This window comes from Poecilia reticulata, chromosome 8 (genome assembly GCF_904066995.2).
Source record: "Poecilia reticulata chromosome 8, P_reticulata-male-v2, whole genome shotgun sequence".
In the NCBI taxonomy this organism is placed as follows: domain Eukaryota; kingdom Metazoa; phylum Chordata; class Actinopteri; order Cyprinodontiformes; family Poeciliidae; genus Poecilia; species Poecilia reticulata.
In genome coordinates, this window is record NC_088837.1 from 18,013,507 (window position 1) to 18,033,590 (window position 20,084).

General features: G+C 40.3%; 1 protein-coding gene across 5 annotated transcripts; it reads left to right on the plus strand.

The window, feature by feature from the left end:
* The first annotated feature begins 1,775 nt into the window (after positions 1–1,775).
* On the plus strand, positions 1,776–12,519 carry raver1 (ribonucleoprotein, PTB-binding 1). Of its 5 annotated transcripts, XM_017306062.2 has the most exons (16): positions 1,776–2,311; positions 3,231–3,297; positions 5,653–6,122; positions 7,041–7,232; positions 7,766–7,886; positions 7,954–8,054; positions 8,172–8,207; positions 8,572–8,650; positions 9,414–9,616; positions 9,709–9,787; positions 9,886–10,031; positions 10,177–10,248; positions 10,401–10,535; positions 10,689–10,754; positions 10,859–11,010; positions 11,114–12,519. In XM_017306062.2, exons 1-15 carry the CDS (start codon positions 1,982–1,984, stop codon positions 11,003–11,005), a joined length of 2,244 nt encoding a protein of 747 aa, XP_017161551.2. In that variant the 5' UTR covers positions 1,776–1,981; the 3' UTR covers positions 11,006–11,010; positions 11,114–12,519. The 5 variants fall into 5 exon arrangements, with proteins under 5 accessions (XP_017161551.2, XP_017161552.2, XP_008414223.2 ...); XM_017306063.2 differs by having other exon boundaries at positions 9,889–10,031; positions 10,859–12,519; XM_008416001.3 differs by having other exon boundaries at positions 1,777–2,311; positions 10,859–12,519.
* Positions 12,520–20,084: the final 7,565 nt, after the last annotated feature.

The following is a 20,084-nucleotide window of genomic DNA, read 5'->3' on the forward strand; positions in this document are numbered from 1 at the left end:
CAGTGACTGTTGAACTAAATTATATTACAATTTTACATTACACTGTTGTAGGTCACAAGACAGGGAGTCGATTAACAAAGAACCAATCTATGGCAGCCAAAAGCTCTACAGGGTATTTGTTTTATTACAATCTCACCTGATACAGGAAAAATATGTGTACAATTAGTCACTCACTTTCTTATTTGAAGGACATGAGGACAGAAAGGATTATGCAGGTTTGTTACTAAGCAAATCTTTAACTGAAGGGATACCAGGCATTATTTTACTAATACTGTGGTAAATAAAAAACATTCGTTCCTTCAAATTAATACTTCAGTGGATAATTTTAGCACCTTAATGCATCCTTTCTGGACTGCAAGGCCCCGTGCTGGCACAGGATTTTTCCTTAGTGTCATTTCTCTGTGTGAAGTATTTTTTTTGTACTATTGTTCTAAAATGAAAAGAAAGAAGTTTCAGATTTCTTCTACATTGCTTTTCAGGAATTGATATCCCACTACAATCAGTGTGAGGGAAAATACACTTTGGATAAATGCAGTACTGTTGGAAAGTGCACACAACGTTAACAAAACATAATACTCATGTTAAAAACAGGATATCTCTCATTCCTCTTTTTCATCACAGCATTGCAGTATTTATTTTCAGTGCAACCGGTTGCAGTCTCAAACAACAGAAAAAGTAAAAGCTTTTCTCTGTAGTGTTAACCTGGTTCTCCTGCTGTGGAACAGGTCAGTATGACCCTGTGAGGTGAAACAGTGGGAGCTTTCTGAACTCTCAGCCACTAATTGAAGGATTTTTGTTGTCGTTTGTGAATATCTGTCGGTTCATGCCATGAGCCACAAAAAATGTATTTTATGGTTTTCTTCACGCTTTTGAAAAATGAACTGGTATATACTCAAATTTAATCAACAAACAAATACACAAAGAAACAAGATAAAGTACGTAGTAAAAGACTGGAGAGGTTATTATTTTAATATCCATTTAAAATGACACAAAGTTATTAGTCTTTCTTTAGTTATTTGAAAAGCGATGTGTCATGGTAAGATTTTTACAATGATCATAAAAAGGAGCAATTTACTAGACATACAGGGACAAGAAAAGAGACATAAATGCTTGAAAAAGTAGGATAAGCTATCAGAAACATTCATCATAATTTGTGAATAAGACCAAAGCCCCCTGAACATCTGAAAAAAGAAAAGTTTTGCCTAGGAAGAATGGAAGTATGGGTATCCATGACTTACATTTATCCAGTCCAACCAGTTAAACCTGGGTTTGAAGACTGATCACCTCCATGCCACGTTACACTACAACAGTTTATTCAAAATGAACCTCTACGAAGTTTAGAGGACATACTTTATACTTTATAGTAGACATACTATACATAGTATGTAACTAACTTCTTTGACATTTTTTTGTTACAATTATTTGGGATGCTTCAAAATGAGCAATATTCAAAACATTCTACTTTTCTGAAAATGTTAATTTTTGGGTTTCAAGAGCCATAAGGCATTAAAATAAACAGAAATAACACTTGACTTATATCTCCAGGTAATAACTATTTATAGCATTTAAATCACATCTGTATCTTAACTGACTGGGATCAATAAAACATTTTTGAACAGAAATAAACAATATTCTCATGTATTAAGTTTCACCCTTCGGTTTCTAAACTAACCCTATTGTGGATACATACATATGTACTTATAAACACTATGTCAGATTTGTTCTCTCTTTTTTTTTTAGCAACGGTTTGTTTTGTTTTTAATTGCTAAGAAACTACAGTACAGCGGACTACCATACATAACAGGTAGTATGCTAGTTGGAAGCGTCGCCCCGCCCCCACGGCACGTTGCGTCGTAGTCATGGAGAATGCGTTCCCCGCTCGTCCAATGAGAAGCGTCGCTGGGTCCATGTGTGTATTGTTTAAACTGCTCAAAATCTGACCGAGTTTCAAGCCCGATTAAACCTCCACCAAACTCCAGCTATGGCGGCTGCCGTGTCTCTCAGTACCACCTCAGGCACGGATGAAGGCGCAGACAGCGGGGCCACATTTGTCTCTCGACCATTTAGCGCAAACCACGACCTCGCTACGGATAAAGAAAACTTTATGGCCGGTGACCGTCAGCGTTACACCGAATTCGCTTCGGTGGAAGAAGACGCCACATCGGGCCCAGAATGTCAACGAAGGGTGGATGAGGATTTGATACCACTGAGCCCTGAAGATATTGAGAGCCGCCTGGAGAGAACACGTCGGGAGTTTTACAACCGTAGGAAAATAATAATAAAAAATTTACCACCGGATGTTACTAATCAGGTAAATGTGAAATTTTGCATGCTGTAATGAGCAGTTTGACTAAACGTTAACCTAGCTCCAAAATGCCCATCATGCTACCAATGTTAGCCTGCTAACCTTTTAACCCTGCCTTTTAACTTTTGCTGACGTGATGTGTAGGCTTAGTCTGAAACTGTTTACTTATGACCAAAAGGTAAAATTTATTCTGAAAGTGTAATTGGGTCAGATACACCGTGACATGTCTGAAAAGACAGTTGATTTACTTCAAATGCCCGGTGATAAGATCGCTGTTTGGGCAAAAGTGGTCATCTGTGGCCTGTTTCACCAACTTAGCAACTTTTGATATTTGGGGTTTCCCAGGTCAAATTAACAAGACATGGTGAAACAGGTGTTTAATCAGGACGCGAGTTACTTGTTTCACGTAGCAGTCTTTGTCTGTCATTGATGTTTTGTACTATTTTTAAATCTATTTTTAGTTTGGAACGTGCCTGGCTCGTGGGGAGCTGTAGGCCTGTGGGCAGTACCATTGTCCACAGGCAGTGGGGGGGGGCGGGGGGGGGAGCACAGGGAGTTCGAGATGTGAGGGTCCTGTAACAAAAGGTGGAAGGCGTAGAGACAAAACGAGTCAGAAAATGCTAGAGAGCGTCAGTATTTGTTTGTGAACGGGCAAAAGCACTGCAGAATTTCTGCCTCAACAATGAGGCAGTTGCCCCTTCACTCCCCTTTCTCTCCACAGGTGCACTAGTTTAACTGTGGACGTGAAAGAGTTAATTGTCAGGCTCAAAATCTCAATTTCAGCACTTTAACCCATGTATCACAGCCTGCGTCCTTCTCACAGGAAAAAACCACTGAGGTTTCATTTTTTGTAAAGCTTTGTTATTGAAGACACTTTTTTTTTCTAATGTTTTTTTTTTAATGTTTTGTAAACGTTTATTCACAGGAGGTCCATGATCTGTTGGGAAACTATGATCTGAAGTACTGCTTTGTTGACAAATACAAGGGCACAGGTTGGTTTAACTTAATATTTTGGTGAATAAACCCCTCAAACTAATATCAAAAAGCTAGTATAATCCATTCATGTTTAACTGTTAGCTGTAGTGCAGCTGATCATAGTTTGTTGGCGATATTTTGAAGTGTTTCATGGTAAATTTACGTTAAAGCAACTTATAGAAAACTTACAAATGTTGATGGGTTAGAATAATTTAATATGCTCAAAACAGTTCCTCCTATTAATCTTTAGCTATGTTTCCTTTATGTTTTAATATTTTGGGAGCATCTTTTTTTTTCCCTCTTACTTGTATTGTTCGTCATATTTAATTTTTCAGATTCACACTTGGACTGAGCATCCATAAGACTGTAATGTCCCTCTTGGATTAATGAAGCATTCAGATTCTGAAATTATAAGCGTCAAACTTATGGATGCAAATTTAGCTAAAAAATGCATGTCCTCATACCTGGGCTGAATACAGAAACCTAAGACTATTACGTTTCTGAATGAACTATTAGAAAGATGCCTACGCACAACTGTTGATTATTTAGTATTGTTCAGCTTATATTTAGTTTCAAAATATTGTTGCTGTTCTGGACAGCTTTTTAAATTTGAGAAACCCATCAGTTCCCTTGTCAAAAGTAGCCTGCGGTTCAAAGCTGTGACTTTCAACCAAAGTAAAGCCTTATTCCCCACATTCATTCAACAGTTAAATTGATTAAAGTTTATTCTTATTCATCTATGTGTGAATTCATGGCCAATATGTTTTGGTTTTTAAATGTGCAGACAAAATAAAGAGACCCTGTTCAACGTCAACTCGAGTAACTGAGTTTTGCAAACTGTCAATTAGTAGTGGGTGTCTTCTCCACCTCTTTAGTGCCTCCAGAACATGACTCTGCCACTACCATGCTTCAGTGGTGATGATGTGCTATGTTTGCCAAACAGTGGTTTTAGTCTGGTAACCAAAAAGCTTGACGTTTGTCTCAACCTTCTTCTAGTCGACCCAGAATCTCCCACGTGCCTTTGGGTGCACTCAATCACCCAAAGGCATGCATTTTATTAAATCTTTTTTACATTAGTGGTAATCTGGACATCCCAGGTGTTTTTTTTTTTTTTTTATTATTTTTTAATTCTACCTTCACATGACGCACACAAACTGCTCTCAGAAATGTGTCTTGCCAACAGTAACACTTCTTCAGGCTTCTGTTGACTTAAGCCAGACACTTTTTTTTTTTTTTAAACTCTTTTCTGTATTTTGATAATAGACTTGAATTTGTAAAACATTCAAGCCTTTAATATAAATTCCTAGTTATAGATCAAGATTATATTTTATTGATAAAGGTAATAAAATATTGGAATTGTATCTATGCACACAGATCCAGTTTGTTTTTGTGTCAAATCAAATTACTAAATATTTGTAATTTGTCTCCATTTCTAAAAGCTTTATGTAGGAGTAGAACTTTTCATATCTTATCCTTAGAAACATTTAAGGCACTATAACTGCCTTCCTTTACACACTGTGGTGTTTGATTTGTTTTAAAAGTCTAGTTTTAATATGTACAGCAGCATTTAGGTTTATATTGTGCTCTATATATAAAAAAGTTTGATTGCTGTATTAAAGATGAGCATCAAAACTAGTAAAGCACAGAGGGAAATGGCTTCAGAATCAAACGACTTGAACATAAAAACCTTGGTTAAAATACCCAGTGTGTTCCAGTAAGTCATCATTATGGCAGCCATAAACTCCCTTTGTCACGATTTTCCCTCTGCTTTGTCATAAATTCAAATAAAGCTGCATTTTCGGTGTGTGTGTGTGAGCTGCATCCCTTACCAGGAAGAGGGACTTTGATAAAACAAACAGAAGCTCCTGAAAGATGCTTGCTTTTTGCTTGTTTTTTTTGCAGTCGCAAAGCCATGTCTCCAGAAGGTTGACAATAATAATATTGGGGGGGAAAATGAATAGCAGTGGTGAAAATGGCGACTGCACTGTAGCTGCCAAGCTGTTGCAAGGCCGTTAAATTTTTATTTTCACAATATCAGAAGTCTGTCACTTTGAATAAAGTGAAGGTCAACAAAACTACAACTTTTCACGTCCTGATGTGGCTGTCGGCGACACTGAGTCGGCTGTCAGTCTCGCTGAGAGCAGTAAGGTTGCTCTGGCAGAAGAGACGGTGTCGTCTGACATTTTGCCATCAGCGTCGTCTTTTATCTGACAAGCTTAAGAGAAAACGGTGTCAACCGGTTCGCAGCTTGAATCTGTGTTTGAATGGCTTCGTCTTTGTTTTTATTTCTGATTTTTACGTGTTTTATTTGGTTTACACATCATTCCAAGTTAGTTTTTTTTTTTCCTTTTCTCCCCACCTATCTCTCTCAGCATTTGTGACTCTCCTCAACGGCGAACAGGCCCAGTGCGCCATCAAGGAGTTCCACCAGATCATGCTGCGGGAAAGGGAGATCTCCGTGCAGCTGCAGCCGACCGACGCCCTGCTGTGCATCGCCAACCTGCCCCGGGCCTTCACCCAGCAGCAGTTCGAGGAGCTGGTGCGACCTTTCGGCAACCTGGAGCGCTGCTTCCTGGTGTACAGCGCCTCTACCGGTCACTCCAAAGGCTACGGCTTCGTGGAGTACATGAAGAAGGACTCGGCGGCCCGAGCGAAGTCAGAGCTGCTGGGGAAACAGCTGGGCTCCCGCATGCTCTACGTCCACTGGACCGAAGTGAGCTCGCTCACATACCCGCAGCTGCACTCAAAGTGTCTGTGTGTGGACCGGCTGCCCCCGAGCCTCCTGACCGCCCAGGACCTCCGAAACGCTTTGGCCGACACCCATTCTCCGGTTTTCTGCCAGGTCAGGTTCAGGATGCACAAACACTCTGCTGCTCGTCAAGATAATAAATTCATTAACTTATTCCTCCTTTTCTCTCAACAACAATAATGAACAGATTTGAGAAAAAAAAATGCTTTTCAAGTTTCATTGTTCTATTATATTTGTTTTAAGGTCAGGTGATATGTTTTTGAAGCTTAGTGAAAAAGGCTATGCTTGTGACAAGTTGACCCTGAGGGTGTTGGGGTTATTTTAATTTGTTCTTATGCTTTCCTTTATGCTTGGTCTTGCATCTTTCACTGTTGCCCTAGTTTTTCTGTGGTTCCTGGGTTTCTATAGCGATAGGGCAGAGTTTGCTGGTAAAGACCAACAGGATCAGCTGGTGTCCTTCAGTATGATTCACTCTTTTTTTTTTTTTTTTAATTACAAAAAGGTGGAAACATTTAGTAGAAACATACATTCAAAGCTAAACATTAGTGTATGTGTAAAAGTATGATTTATATGCGCAGGTTGGTAAGGTACCCAAAAATTGTACTCCAAATAAGAAATTTGGTACATCTTTAGATGTACCAAAATGTAGTTATGTGGAAATTTTGGCATTTTAAAGATCAAATTGAAAATGTATCTAAATAACATGACCACAAAATGAGGGAAAAGAAGCCATTTTATAATTTTTTTTTAAATATAGAACTTATGAAATTTTAACTAAAGTCAAGTGAAAGTACAAAAGTACAGCATAGTAAAAATGCTCAAGTAAATGTAATAAATCAGTCACATCTATTTATGCGCGAATGATTTTCAAGATATAATGAAGAATCAGTTCAGACGAGTCTGTTGTGCGTTTGAGCTGCCAGTCAGTTCAATAAATGGCACAAAATGATTAGTCCATATGCTGACAGTAGATCTCCGGGTTGGTTTCACCTTTGGACTTTCTCTCCGTAGTTGGCTCAGGGGCAAGATGGGAGTTTCCGGCGTTTCGCCGTGCTGGAGTTTGCCACTGCGGAGATGGCTGAGGAGGCGCAGCGACTCGGAGACGGCCGGCTGCTGGGAGGGACGCACATCAGGGTGTCCTTCTGTGCCCCCGGCCCTCCTGGAAGAAGCATGCTGGCTGCACTGATCGCTGCCCAGACAACGGTACTATGGGAAAATTTGTGTACACTGACCCACATGGTCAGTCGTAGGAATCACTGATATGCACTTAGGATTTTATCGCAATATATTGCGGTACTACTGTGATAACAAAGACTATTAAACATTTTTTAAAAGCATTTATTTTTAGGTAATGGTTTTGCAGGATGGTGACTGCATGGCACTGCATTCATAGCACCAGAAATATTCTTGAAAAAACATTCTCATCTGAAATGGGCTGCAGGATGCTGCTTTCTTAAAAAACGTTTATTTTACCAAGTTGAGCACAGTAACTGCATTTAATCTAATATTTTCAAATCTACCGATTTACTGATGTTTGTGGAGAAAATATCAAAATAAAGTTTCTGACCATATTGTCAGTTTTGTTTTACTGAACATCAATAACTGGAATTTATCACGACAAACAATAAATCAAAATTCTTATAAGAGATTTTTAGCCATGCCCACCCCAGTCAGTCCCCCTCCCCCCCTGGTTTGTCTGTTTCCTGATGGGGTTTTTTCTTCTTCCTACCTACAAGGCTGTGAACAGGGGTAAAGGTCTCCTCCCTGACCCCACAACCATGCAGATCCTCACCAGCCTTAATAACCCTGCTGCTCTCAAGATGCTGCTCAACGTTTTGTCACAGGGACACAAACAGGGTGAGCTGTCCTCCGCCTCAGCTCTTTATCGGTTACTTTTCAGTTTATTGATGGTGTTTATTTGCAGGTCTCCTCGGAGTGGCCCCTGCCATCCCACTGCTGCCCAACCCCGCCCTGTCGGCGGCCCTGCTGCAGCTGCTCCTCCAGAACCAGGCTAAGGTCCAGCAGGTACCCTTACCTTTTGGCCTCCGCCTTGATGCCATCTCTCCTCCTGCTCCTTCATCTTCTGTTTGATTCATCTTCATCCCTCCTCCTCCTCTCTGTTCTGCTCCTATGTGCCATTAGCAAGCCTTTCTGGGAAATCATCTTCTCTGGGCTCAGGTGCTGCACAGTAAAGAGAAGAAAAAAAAAATCCCTGTTGTGGTTTGTGTGAGTGATGATGGTGTGTGAGGTGGAGGCTGGAACTTGATGGGTTCCAGCCGGTTTTTTTTTTAGGTAAAAAGGGACAGATTTGTCGTGGTTGGTAAGCTCTCTCGGGAAGAGTGAGGGTTTTCTGAGTGATGCTGTGGGTGTGCTTCTCTATTATACGCCTGGACTGTCAAACGCTGATATTTGAGGGAGAAGTTGGTGAGTGAACGTAAACGCTGGTTTTAGTGTGTTGCTGTGCGTCTGCAGTTTTTCCTCTGAGTGCTGCAGCCATGTTGGGTGACCCTGTGGTAACACTGGTCTGTCCTTTGGCCAGCAGGCGGGGCTCATCGGGGACAATCCTCTGGCTGCTCTGCCCGTCCAGCAGGGAGTCCATCTGCTTGGAGAGCTCCCTCAAGGTTTGGCATCTTTCACTTCCAGCCGGAGCTCCTTGAGCGACTAATGACATGTTTTTGCTTTTCATCTGATTATAAACATCTGTATCCTCTTAATCATGCATCACACTTCTAGCGTTTGCCAATGCTGAAATATTCAGATTAATCAGTTCTAATCATACTTCAGGAATCTGCATTCAATAGCGGAACAATACTGAGTAGCTTAAATGTATTCGTACCCTTCAAGTCTTTTTCTTGAATGTAATTTACTGTGATCTTGTGATGGAACAACGAAGAAGGGGATAGCTGTGATGCAGAAGGATTTAGTGTTTTTTTGTGTTTGGGACCTTCTTTAAGCTGATGTGCCAAAGTTAACATCTGTGCAACCAGTTGCACTCAGCAGTTCATTGGAGATTTTTGGTGAACATCATTAAGACCAAGGAGCACAGCATGGATAAAAGTTTGGAGGTGTATTATAATTTTTGTTAAAGAGACTTGGGTTAGAAAATGATACTGTGAACTTGGAGCATTTAGTGGAGCACAGTCCAGTGTGCTCCAGAACTAGAAAATATCTAGTTCTGGATTGGCATGGCTAGAAAATATCTAGTTCTGGATTGGCATGGCGGGGTGAAAAAGTAATTGAGATCCCCCCCCCCCGTTAGCTTGTTTTGGGCATTTGGAGGAAATATCTTCCACCAAATGCCGTTGTTTTACAACAATAAGAACTTCTTGCTAGAATGTATCCCAGTAGCTCTTCATTGGGGTTGATCTGTTTGGATTGCTGCAGGCGGCGTGGTCCCAGGTCTGGCTCTGCAGATGGAGGCTGTGCCCTCTCTGAAGCCAGGGTCTCTTGGCAGAGGCCTAATGAGGGAGCAGGATTCCCCCACATCAGCGTGCGGCTTCCCTCAGACTCCCTCTCCCTCCCTGCCAGGCATTTCCTTGCCCCTGATGGGTGGCATGATGGGGGCAGATGGCCTCACAGCACAAGGAGTACGTTTCAAAGTAGATTTTTTTTATTTTTTTTGTTCAATTCTCATCTAATTGTACGAGAATTGAACAAAAACCCTTCTCCTCACCGCTAGGTATCGATGCTAGGGGATCTTCCTAAAGAGATGAACCTTCCTCAGAGCGCCTTTCTCAATGCCAGTGTTTATCCTTCAGGTGAGATGCCGTATTTTTAATTTTTTCATTTAAATCTGTTCATGTGCAAGGCAAGCAGTCAGCCAGACACGTTCGGCTCATGTTTCCCTTCTCTGCAGCAGCGAGCAGCAGGCCTCACCCCTACAGGAAGCGGCCAACACTAAGCAACGTGTCTAACCAGCACACGCTTCACAACATGCAGCCCAACTACAACCTGCGTTACCAGGACTCCTACAGCCCCGAGTATCCTCCTCCTTTACAGCAGGTGATCACCTCTTCCTGCCCCGTCGGTTGAGTTAGACATGAATAGATGTCGCGTGGCCACTAGTGGGTCTTTCTGCACATTGCTGCTCAATTACGGGTCTATATGATGTAATTTGGTCTGATGCCCATCTGCTGCTTCTCCTCAGGATGCTCTGGCCTACTCGTACAAACAGCAGGAGAACCTCGACGTTGGAGCCTTGGCAGGATTTGGTCAGCAGGTAGTGTGTGTGTGTGTGTGTGTGTGTATGTATGTGTTCAGCTGTTTCAACCTTATCTAAGGCTTTTTTTAAAAAAAAATTTTTCATTCATTAAAAGTGAATTCAGCATATTTATCAGTTTTTCTTAATTTTTTTTGTTGGAATTTCTTCAGTTTTCCCGTCAACCTGACTACAGTGAGCGGTTTCCCCACTACGCTGATCCCAGCAGCCCACCCCTCTCCTCGTACTTCAGCTCAGGACCAGAAGCCAGCAGCAATGGCAGCCCGCCTGCCACCCACCTCAACAAGGTAACCAGCAAAACCCGATCATTTTCTATTTGAAGTATCAATCACCTGTCAGTGCCTGGATGTGAAGAAGGAGGCTAATAACAGGATGCCAGTGTTTAATGATTAACATTGCAGTGTGAGGGTAAGTGAGAAATGTGTGTTTTTTGTCTACAGGCTGTGGGAATGCCTCCAGGAACCCACAGCGCCCCCTACCTTCCAGACATGGGGAACGTTATTAAGGTAATTGACAGCTAGCCTCAAACTGTTTTTTCTTTAAAGGTGTTGGCTTTATAAAAAAGTTTTTTTTTTTTGTTTTTTTTTTACTATTTTCCTCTTATTTCTAGACCCCGATGAGTAGCCAGAAGCGTGTTTTTTCCCGGCTCATCCCGTCTCCGGAGCCGAGCCCAGAGGGAGGCTATGTGGGCCAGCATTCCCAAGGCCTCGGCGGCCATTACGCAGACTCCTACCTGAAGCGAAAGCGTATATTCTGAGTATTGTACGTTGAGCCATTTTTACGTTTGGAACAAAGCGGCATCTCCTTGTAAAGGATGCCAAGCCCCCCTCACCCCAGGTCGTCCTCGGCTCTGTTTACTCCTCAGTGACCTCCGGAGGGCGCTGGCGAGCGCAGCTTGTTGTCTGGACAGTGGGAACTCTATATGGTGTGTGGGTTTTTTTTCCTGTTCTTCTCTGCTCCATGTAAGTGTGTTTTTATTTACCGTTTTGTAAATTAACTTTTAAATTCTTTTATTTTGTGTTTAACTTGTACAGTGAGGGGGGGGGGGAGTAGCAATTTTATTTTTTGCATGAAGTGTGATGTGCTGGTAGCTACAGATTGTTTTGGCCAGTTTACAGCGCTGCTTCTTGAATATTTGGCTGTTCACACTTTCTAAAGGGACAGGCAAAGTATAAAAAAAAAAGATCTTTATCTCAGGCTTTTTTTGAAATTGCCTTTAAAAAATGTAAAAAGTTCAATATTTTTTCCTTCTACCACATGGTTTTGTATTTTACTGTAAAACTGGTTCCAGGCAGGTTTTTCTTTACTCAACATGCAATTTTCCATCCACCAATGATGAGTTGGGTGTGTCTGGTGTATTATGAAACAGCTGTGTGAGTCTGGGAAAGTTTTTCTTTTTTTTTTCTGAGGTCTCTCACGTTGTTCTTCTAGTTTCCAGAATCTGTTTTCAGCACTGGTTGTCCACCTGGGAGGGCACAGGTCACTGTCCTAACCTATTCTCACCTCTAGACGATAGTTTCTTACTCATATCTCCACAAATCATTAGTTTTCTTTGGGTGGGGGCAGGATTTTTTTTTTTTTTTTTTACTTGTTGGTATAGTTTAATGACTGGACCAACTGTAGATGGAAACTTTTTCTGCTATCATCAGGTTGGACAACTTGTCTTGATGAGCTTTAAATATTGGAGGCAGTTTGTGTTTGTTTCCATTCAGTCTGGGGACATGCTAATAGAAACTAATCACTGATTAGTCTAAAACATAACTGTCTTTTTATTCTTTAAGTAATTTATGGTTGACAGTTTGATTGTGAAAACCCATTACCTCGTACTTCTGCTATAAATGCAGCTATACTTGAGCCTTAACGTTTTCTGTAGTAATCATCTTACGCTGTTGGCTTCCATCTACATTTTCCATTTCTGTGTTGTTTGCTGTGTAAATAGTTGAAGCCTGATTTCTTTTTAGAGTCCTGAACGTATTTTCTTTATTCCTACCTGTGGTCAGGTGCCTTTTTTTTAAATTTTTTTTTAAATTAATTTTCCTGCTTTGTGTTTCGGTTGATGTGCTCCCGGTATGTTAGAAAAAGTGACGTTTTAAAGAGTGGCACCACAGCAGACTGTTCATGTTGTGTATGAACCAAGAGATGCAGCTTTTTATTGTGTTCATCGGCCGATTTTACAAATTATTTGGTTCCACTGCTGTGTCCTCATCTGTACCACCATGATTGCCTCTGTATGTTATTGTGACATGCGCAAGTAAATGTTATTTAAATCAATCGCACTTTGACTGATCATTTTAAAGGTAGCAGACTTTGGTATGTGACGATCAAAATAAACTTGACCCGATGTGTCCAAAAGTCGGAAAATTTATTTCATTTTTTTTCCAGACAAGTTCAAAGACTTTTTCAAACTTGTACTGATAAGTTTTGTCCTTCAATTCTAATATTTATATATTTTTAAAGGCATTTTTCATTCAATCTAGTTACATTTCTGTCATACCATTCCAATAGAGCCACATGACATCTGCTATATTAAGCATTAAAATATACAATTTACATTTTAACTCAGAATTTGAGCTCTCAAAGTGTTTGCCAAACCGAAACACAGATACTTAAAATATGTAAAAGAAGAAAAAAAAAAAAAACTTAAGTCTTCCTACTCGGTTTGAGAAGCCAAAATAGAAAAAAAAAACACTGGTGCTTTTGTTCCAACATAGAACGGTAAAACACACTCTCTTGTAAACATCGTCATTTCTCTTGTCTTGCAGATGGACATATTTTCATCCTGAAGCCTTCAATTTTGGGAACTCTGATAAATATGTCTGAAACAAAACTCTTTGTAAAATGTATCTGAATTCAAATCCAGCCTGATTTAGCTGGGTTGCTTTGATGATTTTGTGAAATTTTGATTGAATCCGTTAAGTCAGCCCCGTTTATTAAAGCTTTTAATCTGTAGAGAACGTGGAGCATATGTTGCCTCTTGCTAGTTTTATATCTTTGAACATTAATGGTGCCTTTCCAGATGTGCAATTTGCCAGGTCCAGGCACCAACGCATCATAATATACTGACTTCTACAGGTAGCACCGATAACGAGACAGATGGTTCCTCTGCGTAGATCTTCACAGAAAATTTGATTTGACACTTTATTTTTCTTGATAAAACTTTGCACAGCAAAATGCTGCAACATTTCTCAGTCTTGTTCCGCTTCTGCTTTATTCTATTAATCATTTCAACATTTCTGGTTAATGCGCAGAAAAGAGTTTAGTGACGCACATATTACATCTTTCTATCATCACAATGACTCTTGCGAGGACGTCTGCTCATTTTTCATGAGCAGAAGTCAAACCTCAACTCTTATCGTAAACCTATGCATTGCCAGTATATGCCTAAACTTAAGTCACCCCTTAGTCTTAAACCTAACCCCAAAAATAGCACTTTTCCTTCTGGGTCCTATAAGTTCTATACTCACAGTTTAGTATTTGTTAGAAAAATGGGCCTTACAAGGAGAGAAATGCTAAAATAAACACACACACACGTCACCCCAGCACGGTTTTCATTTCTCCATTGGACAGTCTCCCTACTTTGGCTCTCAGAGCTGTCCTAGTGGGTGGGGTCTGTCATGCTGCGGCCCCTGCTCCAGATCTGGTCTGAGGCTGACTCGTCTTACAAATGCAAAATGGCACCAGTCACAACATCCAAACACACCAAATGAAATCCTTTGCCTGGTGATCCACTGCTTGCCCTTGGATCCTCTTCTCTCTGTGCATGGCGATGGACTGACGCAGCTTTTGCCACCCATCGTGGTATTTTTTCATCTTCTGTTGCTGTTGATATTTAAAGATGTGCTGCTATTTCTAGAAGCGTTTTAGCTTGGCATTTCTTTAAGTCAATTTTTGCTGTTATTATTTTTTTTAAATGGGGTTTCACAAATCCAAGGTGCATTTTAAAGAATCTACAATCTGTAGAAAATATTTCAGTTAATGTTTTTTCTGATTTTTTTCATTTAACTATTATTCATCCTGCAATTTTCCTGCTTGTGTCACCTTCAGGTTGTGTAGATGCCCACAAATTATTGAAAATATACATTTTGATTGTTGTGTTTTTTTATGTGTTTAGTGTGGAGTTAGTACATTCAGGCATAACCATCCTATGATTTTTGTTTCTGAGCTACATCTGATCAATCATGGCTGCTATAGCTAATGATCCATTGGCATCAATATTTTTTGTCAATATTTGTTTTTTATTTATAAAAACCTTTTTTGTTTTACAAAAGTTATATCTGTTTCCTTCGAATCATTGTGATAAGGAGTGAAGAGAGTTACTACATCCCATTCTAATTTAATTGTACAGATAACACACCCAAATTTAGATTTGATAAATTTATGAATATTAGTAATTCCATTGTTAGGTTTTATATTTAAAATATTTAGGATACATTACAAGGACATTATTTTTATTTATTTACTTATTTGTTTACTTATTTATTTATCTGAATGGTCACTGTTCTACTTTATCCACTTAAGGTATCTAAAAAAAAATGTGGAAGTCCAAAAACTAAAATACAAACACTAGTTGGTGTATTTACTTTATAGTATACTGTAAATAAGATGTTTTTTTTTCTAAAATAAAGATACAAAAATAGTTTTGCATAGATATAAAATTTTTAAATTAGTTGAAAATGTTATTTTAAACAGTTGGTAATGACAGTCTGCAAAGAAATATAGTCCAGATCTAAATTAGCACTACATATTTTACTTAAACTCTACATAATAAGCAACAAACAGATCCTTATTCCGCCCCCTGACACTACGACTCCCTGAGTGGGAAGCCATATTACCTAATGTCACAAAACTCCCATGTTGTGCATCATTACAATGACACTTATTTTGCATTTTAATGTTATTGTGAAGCTTCTCGTCAGTCGCTGTTGGGCTGCAGCGACAGCTCGCAAGAGAAAGGGATTAATGATTTGGAAGCTTCTGTTCTCAATTTATGTTGGGGCTTCAGAAAATAAAATGCGTGCCTCGATGTTTTGATACTGATTTTACGAACTCAGTGTCGTGACTGGAAATGATCAACTGAATCTATTCCGTAGAGTTAGAGCTACACATCCTTTTTTGTTGTCTTACTTAATGAAACGACTTAATGCTCGATAATCAATTAATGCTCGATTATCAAATCTGATTCAGCCACTGCTGAGGTCCCTTAACCGTGTACTCAATTTGCAACGAATGTCTCGGTTCGTACTAATAGATCCTAATAGTGCTTCATTGCTGTGAATGTGACCTGTCTGAATGTTAAGCAGGTTCCTGCAAAGAGGATAATTATTTAACAAACTCACTAATCAGCTACCGAGGCTGATAACAGGTTGCTTTAAAAAAACAACAAAAAAAACTGAAATTGAACTTGTCAAAATGAGAGAGAGCCTAAACACGATTCTCTGATTAGACAGCCTGATGACATTCAGATATGAAAGGGAGGGGTGAAAAAAAACACAAAAAAAACTAAGTGAGGCAACTGCTTTAAATGTCACCCTTGCTCTCACAGGCCCAATATTTTCTGCATACTCTGGCAGTGATGGTGGGTCAATGCAGATCTTATCAGGCAGAAATGAAAAGCTTCAGTTGTTTAGTTTGATTGATGGGAGTTCTGGACCGAAGCTCTTCGCCCAGCAGATGAAGGTGCGAGGAGGCAGGAGTCCTCTTCCTCTCAGCAGCCATCAGAACGAGACGCTTTGATTAGCTGTTGTTCTTGTACTCCTGCTGAGCCTCAAGGAGCAGCTCTGCTGAGGGAGATTGCCCCTTGCAGCTAAAAGCATATGCCCCCCCCCCCACCCCACCTAATTACCCTCCCCTCCTTTTTTTAAGAGTTCGTGACATTTCTCAGAAAGAAAAAAACAAAAAACGGCTCACTTTGGGTCCGTCGTGGCACACAACTTCTGTTTTCAGCATCGATCCGTAAGAGAGACACAGAAACGGGCAGCATTATGAGGGAATCTTTCAAGCAGCCTGCCATTACGTTAATGTGCTTCTCGCCGCCTCTGGCTTGATTTTCTTTCTGTAATATTTATTTTTAATGCTTCCAGCACCTCTGAATTGTGTTTCGCATACCTGCAGCCTGTCTACCCAGAGTTCTCAGAGGGATCCGCCGAGGCTTGGTGGACGCTGTGTCAGACACATTTAGATTTCTGCCTTTCATTTTTCCTCCCACACAGTTACCCTGCACAGTTGCTGGTGAATGCTGCTGAAACCTGTTTTTTTTTCTTTTTTTTTTTTTTTTATATTTCTTTCCAAACACACACACTGAAACGCAGAGCTCTGAAGACAAATCACTGCAGCACCGTTTTACCACGGATGACAAACATAAAAATAATAGATAATAAATCTCCCAGAGCTCTGTAAATGCTGTTCACTTCATGGCGGCACTTTGAAATCTATTTAGACGTACACGTTGTAATCTGCATGTAAAAAAAACAGGGGGGATTCACACGTGCAATGATTTATTGCAGCTTTATTTTTGATGGAACAGCAACAAAGCAGAGCCAAATAAGGTATGTCAGAAGAGCTGTTTATAGCTGGATTAGTCATAGAAAACAGCCCACTCCCCCCCTGTGACAAACAGTCTATAAAATAGAGGAACATCTCGGTAGACCAGGAGAAAGCCACTCGTCTGCTTTTCCCTGCATGCAGAGCGGGGAGAGAGCCTTTCAGTTTGAACCGAGCTTGTGCTCATGGACCCAAACAAGATTAGAACCTCGTGGGGATTGAAATCCCCCAGCACCGACACATCCCTCCTCACCCACCCCTGAAATAAGCTCGGGTATTGTTACGCTCTTCATTTTCATCTTTTTCCATTCAATCCTCAGTGGGACTGTATATTATACGGGCAATGCAAAATTGGATAGCTACTTCCTGTAGTATGGAAATAATAATAATAATAATAATAATAATAATAATAATAATAATAAAGATACGTTTAAAAAAAAAGACGTACCCGGTGCAGGGATGCCGTGGTAAAAGAGGACACTTGATTATTAAAAAAGAAAAAAAAAGTCACCCATCTTTTTTTTTTACTTCTTAATAAGCACAGTAGCATCTGTTTTAACATATATAGTGGTAGAGAGTGTGAAAATCACATGAATCTGTCTCAGAAAGCTAACTAATTCCAGCCTCTTTCTTTAAAAAACCCCCCAAAAAAACTGATCTTCCTCATCTTCCTTTCTTGCTAATTCATAAACTCTGGCCCGTACAGCTTAGTTCAACATTAATGGACCACTTTTATCTTGCGGGGCTTTGTCCGTTCCTCATATTCTTCCAATGCCATTAGTCACTTTTCCTCTTTGCTATTCTGACCACTGCTGCCTCTATTTCAGGAGTGTCGGCTGGAGAGTACATTTACGCTTCACTTTATTGTGTGTTGCTCAAATAATACCTGACAGAACCCAAGGAACATGAAGAGGCAACACCGAGAGATTTCTTTATGTTTTAGATGTGCAAAAAAACCAAAAAAAAAACAGCCAAATCGTACAGATTTAACCCACTATTTCAATCAAGGATCTGTTTTTAAAGAAAATGATAGACGTTCCTGGAGAGGATAGTGAGGGGAGCTGAAAGGGTCATTGGAGTGGATGTGTTTTGGAGCTGGAGGGGTCGGGGCTCTGAACGGTTTCAGACTCCTCACATCCTCTAGAGCAGGGGTCACCAACTCCAGTCCTCAAGGGCTACCATCCTGCAACTTTTAGATTCACCTCTGCTCCAAAATGTCTGAATTTCCTCACCAGCATTCATTCCTCTCTGCAATAGGCTGGAAATGAGCAGTTTATTTGATCCAGGTGTGTTTGAGCAGAGACGCATCTAAAAGTAGCGGGACGGTAGCCCTCGAGGACTGGAGTTGGTGACCCCTGCTCTAGAGCCTTTAGACAAACAGAACCGTCCGACTGTCTTACAACTTTCTGCCTCAAGCTGGTAAAACGCTCAACTGTTTTCAGATTCTGCACTTCATAACTTTATTTTCTTTCATATTTTCTCTGTCAAAGCCCATTAAAGAACTCTTTTGTTACATTAGCTATCAAATGAAAAAACAACAAATCAATTAAATTAGGCTTTCTTTGACACATTGTAGATTTACTTTGCATACATTAAGTATAACAGTGTCAATGTATTGCATACAGACGAATTTAATTTCAAAAATACGCTTATTTGCCCCCCACTCCCCCATTTTGATCAAACAGTTTGAAGTCATTAAAAGCATGACAGACCATCTGAGAAAAACGTGACCCTGTGGTCATGCTGACATTTGACTCCCGTGCCCAGTTTGCAGTTATGGCTCCACAATGCCATTAAGGGAAGGTTTATTTGCTCGGAAATCTATTTATCACGTCATTTGAGGTCTCAGTAGTGCCCAGTGTGTCCCTAAAGTGAAACACTGCCTCGCTTCCATGTTGCAACATTAACTCTTTGCCTCCGCCGCCTTCAGCTGTGCAGACATTCCAGGGAGAGCTCATTGGTTTGGAGGAAAACGAGAAAAACACTCACCGCTTCAGTTTGCCATCTTAATTGAGCTGAAAATCTCAAGGATTTTTTCATTTTTTCATTTTTTTCTCCAGCTCTGCTCCAGAATTCGCCTGTAATTAGTGCGAGTCTGTGCAACGAGGCTGACGTTACTCTTGGAGTCGTTTGGTCACGTAATATAAATACAACACAAAGTCTTGCCTGTTCCATTTTTTTGTCATCTTTAGCAAACGAGTAAACGCAAAGTTGGACACACACACATGGAGTTTCACACACACACACACACACACACACACCAGCCATAAGACTATTGCTCACTGTCAGGAAAGAGGTGAGGATTAATATTTCATGGCTCTCCGCTGGCAGAGAGCGGATCTATTTCTCGACATTCCCTGCTGTCCGCTGATTAGACTTCAACGAAGCCCAGAGGCCAATGACCATCTTCCTGTCGGACACTCACAGCTCCTGGCCTTCTTGTAAATTGCTTTAAAAAAAGAAAAAGGAAAAAGAAAGGAGGCTTCCCTGCAGGTCAGATTAAGATCCTTTCAGTCTCCTGCACATACCTCCCAACTAACATTAAAATCAAGGTGGGGAGTATGCATAAAACCTGGTGTTTTTCTTTTTTTTTCTTTCTTTTTCCAGAGACTGCACAGCCATCTGTTCCACAAGTCAGACTGCTTGGCATTTCAATTATTCCTCACAAAATGAATGTATATCATGGAGAGCCATTTGATGAGGGTGGTCATAATAAATCAAATACTCGCTAAATGAAGTGCACAGCTGATTCAGGCACTAAAGCCTTTCTCCCCCCACCCCACATACACACACACACACACAACGCAGAGAAGAGATCCAATCCGCACTGCAGTCTGCGGTCATTTTGTCGTCCATCCTTTCCGCTTTCATTATTAGCATTTTATTCATTCAGGGAACATTAAAAGAATGCTAATGGTCTGGCAGTGTTTTTGTTTCTGTGACTTCATCTCATTTGGATTGCACTTTATGTTGAAGTGTAAACAGTTAAGTTGCTGGGGATGTTTCTGAAAGGTCTGAAATTGACCTAAATGGAGCTGAAAGCACACCACAGTCTGTACGCTTTCTTTTTTCTTTTATTGGTTTGAGTTTGTTGTTGTGAGGTTTTCATTACATGACCTTCAATTGTAAAAGAAAGACTATTATTCAAGATAAAGTGCAAGCACAGTTGCTATGCAGGGACATAAAATCCAATACTTCAGGAGTTTGGAGTCCTTATTTTATCTCTGCTGAAGGAATTCATTTAGTTGTTTAACGGTCTGGAAACAATTCTTCAGGATGGAACTCTTTGCAGGGAA